The 12,486-nt window shown below is 40.5% G+C and overlaps 1 protein-coding gene across 14 annotated transcripts in view; it reads right to left on the reverse strand.

Moving 5' to 3' along the window:
- The window catches only part of PLCH1 (phospholipase C eta 1), an 85,692-nt gene that overhangs the window by 25,547 nt on the left and 47,659 nt on the right, over positions 1-12,486 (reverse strand). For 11 of the 14 annotated variants that reach the window (XR_002438139.1, XR_002438138.1, XR_002438137.1 and 8 more), the window contains exons 13-23: positions 10,327-10,398; positions 9,182-9,247; positions 8,178-8,269; positions 7,350-7,450; positions 6,846-7,025; positions 6,638-6,745; positions 6,137-6,261; positions 5,611-5,695; positions 4,690-4,836; positions 4,236-4,315; positions 1,996-2,356 (exon numbers count right to left, since the gene is read on the reverse strand). Coding sequence is in view for 7 of the 14 variants with exons in the window: in XM_021395183.1 (XP_021250858.1) it covers positions 1,996-2,356; positions 4,236-4,315; positions 4,690-4,836; positions 5,611-5,695; positions 6,137-6,261; positions 6,638-6,745; positions 6,846-7,025; positions 7,350-7,450; positions 8,178-8,269; positions 9,182-9,247; positions 10,327-10,398 (1,417 nt within the window). In the remaining 7 variants the exon portion in view is untranslated. The remainder of the gene's footprint in view (positions 1-1,995; positions 2,357-4,235; positions 4,316-4,689; positions 4,837-5,610; positions 5,696-6,136; positions 6,262-6,637; positions 6,746-6,845; positions 7,026-7,349; positions 7,451-8,177; positions 8,270-9,181; positions 9,248-10,326; positions 10,399-12,486) is intronic. The other 3 variants (XM_021395187.1, XM_021395189.1, XM_021395188.1) reach the window with 3 other exon arrangements.

Consider the following 12,486-nt stretch of genomic DNA (forward strand, 5'->3'; position numbering starts at 1 on the left):
TGAGGTACCATATCATCGCTCGCACGTGGCATTACCTTCAGCTGTGTTCCTATTCAGATTTGTACTACAAAGAAGCATGGCAATAAAGACAGAACAAAACAGCTCTGTTAAAAAAAAACATAATACTTTGAAACAAGATGCATGCTTAAAAGAGCTCTGAGTATAAAGCATCAAGTAGCTGGACTCCAGACACTGTTCTTTACATATAGTTATTGTACGAGATTAAAATTTAAAGATTTAATTTTTGAGCTTCAACTGGCATACTGCATTTGTAAGAGAGCAAGAGTTTGAATTCTGTGGAAGTATATAAGATTTTCTCCACCAAATCTTCCTATGTCTTTATCTGACAAATCCCAGCTCCATGACTCACTCTTAGCTTTGAAGCTTTTAATTAAGCAATAAATCTGTTATAACATATACTCTTCTTTACATTCACTAGAAATCAGGCACCCTAGGAAGAAACAAGAGAAGCCCTGATAATTCAGTAACATTGTCTGAAAACCCCTGTTAGAGATAACTTCAATAAGCCTGGTACTAAGGGCTGATCTCCAAAATTTGAAAAGTTCCTCAAGCCTATCGGTGTGCCTACATAAGAATGTAACAGATACACAGCTTATTTTTTTTTTACCTACAAAGAACAGAGGAGAAAGTGGGCATCACACTGTTCACTTTGCACAACCAAGTCTGTAGAGATATGTTTAGCCACAGCGTTTAAGCAAGAAAGATCTCTGCCGGACAGCCAGCCCTCTCCATTCTTCACTGTGTGCTGAAATATCGAGCACTCCATTTGGCTGGTAACCTCCATGAGGGTGAAGCTGGCTCCCAGTCTGAACTATTTGCACTGTAGTTTCTTTAGGAGAACACCCAAGCCTCATTCTGCCTGTGTGTGAAGCTGTGTCACACCTTTTCTCATCAAGGCTGAAGGTAAGTTCTTCTTCCAAAAATGGGCTGTGGCCCTTTGGCACAGAGAAGAGAGAAGGTCCTGCAGCTACAGCAGAGGCCTCCATCTAGGATTTCATCTTTGTGTCTCATTTCTTTATGTCTGAGGAGGCCAGTCCTCCTCTATGGGAGTTATGGAGCAAGCCATACAGACACTCCAATGGGCAGGAAGCAGAATTTTAGGTCACCTCACCAGAGCTTGTGTTATTTTCCTGTAAGAGAATACCCATAGCTTCCAAAAAAAGCGTGGAAGTTTCTTTCAAATCAATTTTCTGTCTTTACCTAAACCATCTGTAGGAAGAAATTTGTAAATAATGCTTACAACCATTGATAGGAATGAGCTGTAGCAGCTTCACATGCTTATCCAGGGTCAGGGGAATGGCTTTCAAAACCCACACTAGTGCTGCTGAAAAGACTTTGGAAAAAAGCTATCATCTTAAGAACTGACTTGTGCATCAACAATGCAAGACTAAGATATTATCCTTAGTACTTTCCATTTAAACTCAGTTACTCAATTCAGTTACTTTATAAGGACAGCTATGTACAAAGTCTGACCTACTGTCACTCTTCTAAGTGACTTTTGAAAGTCTGCATTGGTCTTTACATATTTTGCAACCAAAACCACATGCTGCATGATATTCTTCCTCCTCGAAAATGGGAAGAAAAAAACCACCATGCCAGCAACCTTTCATGAGCAAATTGACAACAGCAAATCAGAAATTGGTGAAGGCTAATTGAACATGAGTTCTTAAAGGAAGAACCAATTTTTCTTTCTCGCAACAGAATTTGGAAAGCGTTCTTTCAAGATCACTTCTAAAATAATTGTAATTCATTTGCCTGGTTTGTAGACAGCTTCCCACTGTCACCCCAACTGAGAGCATTCCGCTTATCAGAGAATTTGAGGAGAATAAAATGCCAGAATCTCAAGCATATATCATTTTGCCCAGTAACTCTTAAATAAGTTGAACAAAACTACTTGTATATGAACTGCATAACCAACCTCTTAATAGACTATTTCAACTTATTGCACCGGAATTAATTTTGGAAATCTCTTACCAGATGCATTTTCTTTTCCTTTGGCATCTTGAGTAGTTTCATCCTCTGTGCATGGCAGTCCTACAAGAAGGAATTTGTCCACTGGCATAGAAGCAGGACGTGCTTGCAAACTCCGGCTCGTACGCCTTACAACTCCTTCTTTGTCCTTCAGGTCTGCTGGCTCAGATGCACTGTCTTTAATTTCAGAAGCTTCCAGAAAGCCCATTTTACTTTTCTTTCTACCTTTTGCTGGTGCACTGGCCGTGCGCCGGAGAATTCGGTCACCAATAGAGCGTTTCCGTACGTAGTGACCGCTGGTTTCAGCAGAACTGTGCTTAGGGTTCTTGTTAAACAGCCCTCTGAATCCTATCAGTTGTTTATTCTGAAAGGACAAGAATAACCAGGGTTTCAAGCGTGTTCAGACTACTATAGAAGGGTGCAGTGGAAAAGGCTGCTTTCTGAGCATTTATGAATGATGAATACAAAGTTAAAACGCAGCAAAGCAAAAATTCACACCAAGCAATTCACATCTACTCTGACCAAGGAACTATCAGCATAGGTCTCCATGAATTCATGCATGTCTGTGTTTCTCCTCATTAGGATGGCAGCCTGCCACAATTACAAGAGAGGTTTGCTCAAAGTCTCCTAATCAGAGATGACAATACTGTAAGAAATGTACAGCAGTGACAGGCTAGACATTAATTTGAAGTTTTATGCATGGGCATCATCAAAGCAATACTCAAATGTTTCAGAGTTTGAATGAAGAATGATGTAGCTTGGTAGTTACAGATCATGCGATTAGGAACCATTCGAAAATCTGTGCCCAGCAACAGCAAAGTGCATGCTAATGAAGTCTACCTTTGTGGCTCCTAGAAAGTGCAATATTGTGTAACTGGGATTGAGGATTAAGGGGCTCCACTGAAAGGCAAAAAATGCAAACACATTTGGCTAGTGTTTTCAAGACCACGATACAAGCAATTAAGGTAAATAATACACGAACTGTAAATATAACTCTCTACAGCAAATTATTTATAACTATTTATTAGTACAATGTCAGCCTCTCATAGAAACTTGACCAGACATCCTTATTTACAAAGATGGCAGTGTAGATTCAGCCCGTTTATACCTTAGAAACTATAATGTAGTCCATCATTAAGGCAAGCGTTAGATGATAGATCAAGTTATACAAGATATCAAATCTCACTGAGGATTTTTTCCACCTTCTTTTATTAACATTTATCTTCACTACAAAGCTACTCTTTGCTATTTTGCTTTGAAAAGCACGTGAGCCAAGAGCAATAGACAAACGGGCTCCCCTCCAGACAATAACCAAAACTGTACATGGTACAGATGTGTACATATCTACCTAATATGCTGCAGACCCAAGCTGTTTACTGCTACTACTCTTTTAACACAGATTCAGTAGTGATGAAGACTACCTGGAACACTAAAAGCTTCTCTTCGTGCACAGACACACATCTAAGTGGTTTAAAGAGCCATCACTAGATCATTCAGTCACCTAATGGGATCAGTGCGGATAAAGGTAATGGAGTTAAGTGAGGATCTGGACTGCACCAAATCTCAGCCCCTGGGCCCTGCCTATGTTATCTTCTCTCTGTGTTCAACTGAGACTCCCTTGTGTGCTTGCAGAGCTGTGATTTTACGTACAGAAATAACAACAGTGCTCCAGAACAGACAAAAAGCTGCTGGTCAGAAATAGCTTTGACATAACATTCTCTGCATCTGCTCTCAAGAGGGAGAAAGACTGAGGATTAACATCCTTTTCATCTATACCCTTAATTTATTATTATTTTTCAATCACTAAAAAGGTCCATTTTATTTTAGTAGCCTGTTGAGCATGGCCTCAACTTCTCCACTGACCTCCCGTAAGCTGCTCATGAAGGCACTTAAAGCAGAGAAAAAGCACTGTGCTTTTGCTTTCATTTTAAAAACAGGCTTTAAAATAAGTAATCTTTCAGAAAAGCAACAAGATGTATGCACTAAAACCTAAAAGATTTATGACAAATTAGCTCCTGTAAACAGTTTTTCAAATGCCGTGTCCTGGTGTAGTTACAGTCCTCAACTCATTCCATCCCTGTATGAACTGAATGATTTCTTTGAACTTCACTACTGATCAGCTGCAGTTAGCTAGACACTACATACAAAACGCATTGTAAACTGTACGAAACATTGAAATTCATTTTTATCAGAAGAATTAAAACAAAAAGTCATAAAATACATACATTCACAAATACACCTACCTTTCCATAGATTTCATTAATGGTTATGTGAACAAATATGGAGGCTTCAGTCAGTCCTTCTAAATACACGTGCCGATAACCTACAGAAATTAACATATTGCATCCCAGTCAGCAGTATGTATTTTATGGACAACTGGCAATGTGTGCCCATAGAAGTGGAACATATATACCTGCTGTCTTAAATGAAACCTAGTATGTCCTTACGAGTTTTTCAAGTCTCGCAGTACAAACTGCCCCAAGATAAAGACAGCAGAAATTTCCAAAATCACAGTCACCCAAACTCAAAGCAACAGCGAATGCATGACCCTAACATTCCAGAACTGTCCAAATTCATACATGAAGTTTTAGAGATTTAGGCATACATACTATACTGATACCTAGTTCTAAACTTGCAATTCAAAGCCATCCGACCTTTGTTTAAACATCTAATTCCAGAAAAGCACGTGGGACTAACCAGGTACAAGGCTGCTAAAGGCCAGCGTTCTTTGTCCAACAAAGTCTCGCCCAATAGGGTCGTGATCCCAAACAAGAAATCGAACCAAAGCTATTTCAGGCATGTGGATGGTAAAAGTGAGCGTTTCCTCCCAAACGGGATTAAATCCTGTAAAACAAACGGAGCAGAAAGTTTCAGAAACACAGTCACAGCAAGCGCTGGTCTCAATTTTCATGAATTATAGCAAGAGGCGTGAAAAACAAATAGATCAAATATGCAAATGAACACTCATTTACACATTGCTTATCTACATCTAGGATCTCTCAGTCTCCATTATAGAAATAATGGAGATTATAGAAATAATGGAGAGCGAGAGATCCATCTCCTAGGCAGCTTTTACCAAAAAATGGTTCTGGTTGTGTAGCTGACACAGCAAGGCAGCCTGCTGTTTTGCAGAACTGTGGTAGGCTAAAGACAAACACAAAAAAGGAATTATTCTCTTCCACCCCCCCCCCCCCCCCCCCCACGATATTGCAACTGCCCACAGAAACTAACAGCCACCTCCCCTGCTACAGCAGCCTATCCCACTCTGTCCTTTCCCTCCTTCCCATAACGGCTGAGGTGGCAGTAAATTTGCTTAGGTCATGGTTTGTTTTCATTTCATTTGAAATTATACACATATTTTATACATCAAAATATTTGGAAATTCTGCCTAAAGGAGATTTAAAAACAATCCAGGAGATAGATATTGTGGTAAAGCTGTTCTCACTTACGTCTACTGCACCAGAAATTCTGCTTAGAAAGCAGAATTAATTTAGAAGAAAATCATTTGATTTCATCAGATAAGAAGCTTTGCAGTTTACAAAGCAATAAGACATAATGAATCATTTGTAATTACTTCATATTTTACTTTAAGAAGAGGAAATCAGTCGATTATCTTACCATTGTCATCAACCACCCTGGTCTGATCTTTACAGCAGTCAACGGGTAACCCAATAATTTCCACCTCAACAAAGGGATCTATTATCTATTTTTAGAAAGAAAAATACTTTAAAAGCAAGCCAAGTATATAAGGGAAGGTCAATTCTTAAGGAAACTCATGCAAAGAATTAATTTAAATTCCTGTGAGACTTCAATAACTTTTGCCTCATGTGAATTTCCAAGCAGCAAGATCATGCAACATGGCTTCACGAACTGCAGCGGTGTATGGTTTGCAGTCTCAAGAACCATGGCCAACTCAGAGTCATTTTCAAAAAAAGTGAAGTCACGGTCAAAATACAAAACAAATTACTTCTTAAACATCATGTATAGGACACAGACTCTGTGGAAAATGCTAGTATTGGTGACTGAAAGCTTGACAATAACCGACAGTTATTGGTGGATTTTAAGAAAAATTCTTTGAGTCAGAGGCTGCCACGTCATTCTAGGACCAGCCATAAGAGCATTTGTTGGTGTCAGAGAGCTTTACCTCTCCTCTGTCTCCTAACATTGAGTCAGGAGGCTTAGGCAGCTGCTGTCCACTGATGATTTTCAGAATGAGCTGCTTCTTAGGACTAGCAGGAAGCGGATCAGAAGAATAGGGGTTGAATGAGCCTAAAAGTTGGCAAGCAATGAAAGCAAGTGTAAGGATAGATACACTAAATAAAAGATACTCCCCCTAGCCCCCAAACCATACATTCCATCCCACTGTAAAAACAAACAAATATATGCTAATAGGAGGGTTTTGCAAGAATAAGACTCCCTCAAAAAAAAATTTCTTCTATAACATCGTAGCCTTACAAATGCCCAATAGTTATAACTCAGATCAGCATTCTTCACATTTCTTGCACACCTGCATGGATGTTAACAAGAACAAGCAGCTAGGGTTGAGCTCTTCAGCCAGCTTCAAACACCCAGATTGCCTCTGACATTTCTTAGTTACCTTTATACTTATTATTACTTTAGTAATATATGTATAGCGGGACATTACCTTTGCACATCTGCTGAGGTTTGAGGACATAACCACAGTTGCCATTTACCCTAAATTTTGCTTCATTTAATTGCATCATACGTCCCTCAGACTGGTAGTTTAGTGCCACTGTTAAATAAATGAGAAGACTTGAGTGTCACTGATAAAGATCGCATTTACATAGCACAAATACAAGAAGTGAGAAATAAGATTCTCATGCAACACCCACCTAACTGGCAACCAACATTCCAGTAAGGTAAAGGATTGAAATTGCTGGAGTCAATCCGATACGCTGATGGATAGACCCTTGTAAGCTGTTTCTGGTTGTAAAGCATGAACTGTTCAGCCTTCTGCTGCACTGCTTGGTGGGCTCTTGTTTCACTGAATGACAGCACATTCCCTGTAGATCCTGAATGCATTGTTAATCAACAGACAAGTTACAAAGCAATTCCAGGGCATGGAGGCCTGAACTCAGACCTCAGCTACACTGGTATTAATCAAGGGGAAGATCAGAGTTAGTCCAAGCTTACAGTGATAGTCTTGTCATACTCAAATCATACATAGTTTAACTGAAGGGCACCAGTTTCCTCTTTCAGGAGTGCCCTCTGTTCCACTCTCAAGTTTCAAGAATTGCAAGGAAAGCCAAGCAAGAGTTCATACTAATTGGTAGGGTCTTTTCTCCTGCAAAATCCCAGACGCGAGTGCTCTGAACAAACTGCAGACATCTACTTACCATCATCTACTATATCCTGGGCTGCCACAGAGTTCGTGTACACCACTAGGTCAGACAGAGCTCGGCACAGCTTCACAGTTTTCCTTCGACGAGTCAGTCTACTGAGTTATATGTAATACAGAAAACAAAGCAGGAGTTTTTCAATATTTAAGGCATATTTGAATTCCCTTTACTTTTCATCAGCAAGAAAACAAACAGCAAAAGCAGCAAAGCAAGGTGCAGTAAGCAGGGAACTGTGTGGGGCTAGTCTCCTTAGAGAGGGTTCTGAGCAGTCTTCAAGATGAGTGTTCCCCTTCTACCTTCAAGTCATAATGCACAAACAACATTTTTTTGTTTGCACCATAATGAAATGGCCCAACAATGGTTTCTCTAGACCAAACAAAGGCAGACAGCTTTGAGCTGCCTCTGTAAAAGGAACTTCTCGGTGACAGCAAATGCATTCTCCATGGTGCTTTTTTGATTGCTTTTTCTTTGCATTCTCAGATGTAATAAAGCTGACAGGGCTGTGATGTACCCCTATTTAGGCTAAGCAGTTTTCTTTGAGAGCTATTTACAGCATGCAAAATGTAGATTGGCATTTTTCCATTAGGAAAGTATTACTACCGCATTTCTTTTCAGTTTAAGGGTAATTGCTATTTGCAACCTATGAAAGTCTACACATTCAAAATATCAGGCTACAGCAGCCACAGCAAAATATACCCCAACAGAGGTGTCATAAATGCCTTGCTCATAAAAACAGACTTAGGCTGTGACATATACATATTAATAACAACAACATGCTGTTATTAATCCAACTGAGCTGAAAAACTGTGGTGATGCTTAGCTCACCTGTGGAGCTGCCCTGCTTCCTTTCCAGAAGAGTTTTGCTGATTTTCATCATCATCTGACGTGCTACATTTGGATGTTGCCTTCCCTGCTTTCTGATGGGAAAGAATCAAGCACAGCAAGGTCAATGTATGGGATATTTATGTGAGGATGCACTACTGCAAACATGAACCCAGAGAGCAGGTCTACCTGCTGGCCTGCTGCTAGGGCCAAGCTGGAAGAGAAACGTTTCAGGCACCCACTGCATCATACCACACACACTCTGCAGCTTCCCTCCTGCCACAAACAGGCTGTAGGTGCTGATAAGCTGGGGGGGGATGGCGAGGACAGCTCTCAGCTCTGCACTGCTCCACTGGGTCCTGCTGGATTTCCAATGGCCAGTACCATATTTAACAAACAGCAACACACAGTAGAAGGTACGTGTACAGTAGTACTGCATTCACCTGTGCTTCTCCCTCTCTCCCTTCGCAATTTAGAGAATTTAACAAACGCTCTCAAGAAGCTGAGAACACAAACAGCCTTTGGGCAAAATCATCAAGCTTTTTTCTTTTTTCCCCGCTGCCTTTTGAGCCATGCAAATGAACATTCAAATCGCTCTAATTTATTGCAGCGTACATTAAGGCAACTAGCTATGATAAAAAGATTAAGCACAAAAGCATCTTTTTGCATAAGCGCCTACGCTTTCACAGTGTCCAATTTCAGCAATATTACATGTTTTGTAACACTTACTGTAGCTCAAATGAGAGTTTCTTTAATTCCCTTCTCATCATGAGGTAATTAACAATATAACTGAAAGCTCTGTATCCTTCTGCTCATATAGTTAGATGGTAATTGAGCATAGAATTCACTTATCCTTCTATGATAAACAAATAATGCACATAACTTGGTTTATATTTTAAGTTTGCTCTGTTTGGTGCTGAAATAAAGTTGACCATATTGGAGGCCACTCGAGTGGTTCAGTTTTGGGATTCAAAGGTTTGGACTGATGATCCCTGCAGTTAACTTACAGGAGTTGCCAGCCTTGGCATTCTCTCCTCCACTGGAGGTTTTAAAGAATTTACACACGTATACAGCTGGAACAAGAGCCAAAAACATCACAAGTCAATATTCATGGTTGGATAATTCTGCATCTGCAAAAATATCAATAGTAACCATCTTTCCCAGGCATCCCCTTTAGCCGGAAAGGCGTAAGGGAGAAGCTGCTGGAAGTCTCTCCTGACTTGACCTACAATATAATCATTATATATATTATACACACACACAGTCTTTTTTTTTTCCAGCAGAAATTAAGTGGATGGACTCTCCCACCTGCTATATCCATTAGAATAGCTATTGGAAGCAGCTAAAATTATTGATATGCTTTCCAGCCCTCACTGTAAGCAGCTGTTTCTAGCGGCTGACTTGTGTACGTAACATCTCACCCCACAGTATTTGTTTTCCCACCCACAGAACAGGAGGAAACATGGGCACACCATCCCTCTTGATGGCTGCTATCTGCTCAGGCAGCACAGGTGGAATAGGAAACCTCATACTCATTTGGATTACATTAGTTCTCGCTTGGTTCAGTGCAGTTGCTGCAGTGAAGATCCAGTGAAGCAGACAATTTGACCCAGCAGCTACAGACATATAAATACTGTATGCCAAACCACAAAGAGATCAGAGGAAAACATGCTTTTACAAAGCAGGAGTGGTGGGATCAGAGCCACTGCTCAGTCACAGCAGCCCCTGGAGACCAGCGAGGAGCCAGGCAGGGACACAGTGCACGGCTCTGCTCAGGGTGGGGAACAAGGTAAAACTGGACCCCAAATGAAAAACACCATCAGCTTCAAGGACAGAAATCTGGAAAGCAAGAATATAGCGAGGCATTTGTCTAGACTGCTCTGCTGCTGCTGTAAGCTTGATCAGAAAAATCAGCAGTTACCCTTCACTAACTAAGATTATCTTAAGACTTTTCTGAGGTACAGTCTTTGAATGATTCTCCATACTCTTGCCAGCTGTACTCTTCTAAACAGCAATAACCACACCATGTGTAACCAAGCAGTCCTTCCTCATTGCCTCCATGCACACCATGCCTGTCTCATGCAATAAACCATACCCTGTGCCATTAGAACAGTCAGGCAAACCAGCAAAATCAATTTCTCGTTTTACTTACTTTGTGCTTACCAAAGTTGCCCATTAACGATCGACTATGAGACTTTTTCCCACCTTCTTTCGTGTCCAGGCTCTGTACGGGGAAAGTTGGAAAGAAGAGTATAAGTAGATACCTTCAGACTTTTGCAAGTCTGCTACAGTCTCTAAAAGACACTGGGCTTTAACACAGTAAGAGTTTTGGCATGTCACCCCGATTCATTATTCTAGGATTGTGTTGTGCTAATTGCACAAGAGAATAAAGGTAAAAGGGAATTAAAGTCTAAGCACAACATACTGATCTCTGAACACAAACTCACAAACAATTTCATGGAAGGACTTTTCTAATTTCTTCATAGAAATTTAGATGAGCGATCCTCTGACAGGAAGGCAGAAATGAACATTAATATTCAAGACAGCAACCAAGCACAGAGAAAAACCAATCCAGCTAAAAACAACAGCAATGAAAAAACCATCTGAAAGCGTACACAAAAATAGCCACAAAGGAAAGAGAGAAAAAAAATAAAGCTAACAGACAGCCTGGAGCCCAAGCTTCACATCCATAGCCATGCCCCTGGACATTGCTTTGATAATTCCTGGCAGCACCTAGCTTTTTCTGCCAGAAAAACACGTCCCTTCACCTTTCAAAGAGCAAAACACAGACCTAAAGGTGCTGAGGAATATTCCCCCAGTGTTTCTGTGACTCCAGCAAACTCCAGCTATTCACTGCATTGTGTTGGACTTCAATTCTGGGCAATAATAATGATAAAAGCACTAGATGGTTTGTTCACCAATAATCCCTGTATCTACATTCAAAACTTTGTTCCTAGCTCAGGCTGAAAATCTCCATAAAACAGAGAAAGAGACCCGAGCAGATGAAGGGTGTGTCTCTCAGGTAAGAATGAGTATTTGACAAATCCAAACTGACTGACAGGATACATTGCCCCTCTCTTCTCCCCCACCCCAGAAAAACAACTCTGCAAACATACAAAAAAAAAAACCATACAGAACATGATAACTACTAGCAATAGTATGTGAATTTGCACTGTAAATGGTTGGGTTCTTTTTTTGTTTGAGTTTTTCAGTTACCGAAATAATAGCAAATCTTTTGAAAAATGAGAAGTTTGTCAGCGAGGAAGGGAAGGAAAGCGAGGTTTCAGCAGCAAAATGTACACAGTCAATCCCAGCAGACTCCCTCTGGTTCAGCAGTTACACAGCAACTGTCAGAGCAGAGCTTTACAACAGGGCCACCAAACAAAGCTAGCAAATAAGTTACAGAATTATCAAGCCAGCACATTTAAGCATTGATAATTTTCTTCTATCTTGGTCAACAGCTGATATCAACTAATCTGCCAGTTATTTTACCTCTTATTACTACCAATTGCTCAGCTCTGTATTGCTTAAAGACCCTTGAAGAAAGGGTCAGACATCCATCCAGTCTTCACATTGCATTACTGCGGGAAGGGAAGAGATCTCGATGTCCAATAATAATTTTAAATAAGTCAATTAGAGAATTCTATCATCTGATATTATTACCTGACAGATGTTCAAACAGTGCACTCTCATTACCCATTTCCAGTATTTTGACCTCATCAGTTAAATGTAACTGGTAATCTTGGGTGTGAAATTAAACACAAGCACCTTAGCGAAATCTGCATTCTTTAAACAAAGTCCCCTGCCCTTCAAACGCTAGCTAGGGGCTGATTCTTTTTCCAGGTGCCAGAGAACATACCAAATGTAATTATTCTTGCTCAATGTAGTGTTGAAGTGACTCATATCTAATCACATTTACTAACAGTTTGCTCTCTGAAACCCCACTTTCCCAACCTCACGGAGGCCAAAGTGAAGAGGCAGCTGACTGCTCTCAGCCTGCGAAGCCACCATCTGGAAATAACCCTTCTTTGCCAGGTCAGGTGGCTCTGTCCTTTGGATGCTCACAGCCTCTTCCCATCACAACGCAGCTGTGACCAGACATCTCAAGCCCCAAGACAAGATGAGCATATTCTAGGCAATCAAGCCTGGCTTCAGGCAAAGGTCTCAGAGCTCCAGTCTTACAAAAAGATTGACAAGAATGACATAAAACCTAAGGAGTGGGAAGATGTGCAGAAAGTACAACTGCATATATTTGACCTTGGAGAGTGTATTATTACAGTAGGTACAGCCCTCAGAACAATTCATTCTCTAT

This window comes from Numida meleagris, chromosome 4 (assembly GCF_002078875.1).
Source record: "Numida meleagris isolate 19003 breed g44 Domestic line chromosome 4, NumMel1.0, whole genome shotgun sequence".
Taxonomy (NCBI): domain Eukaryota; kingdom Metazoa; phylum Chordata; class Aves; order Galliformes; family Numididae; genus Numida; species Numida meleagris.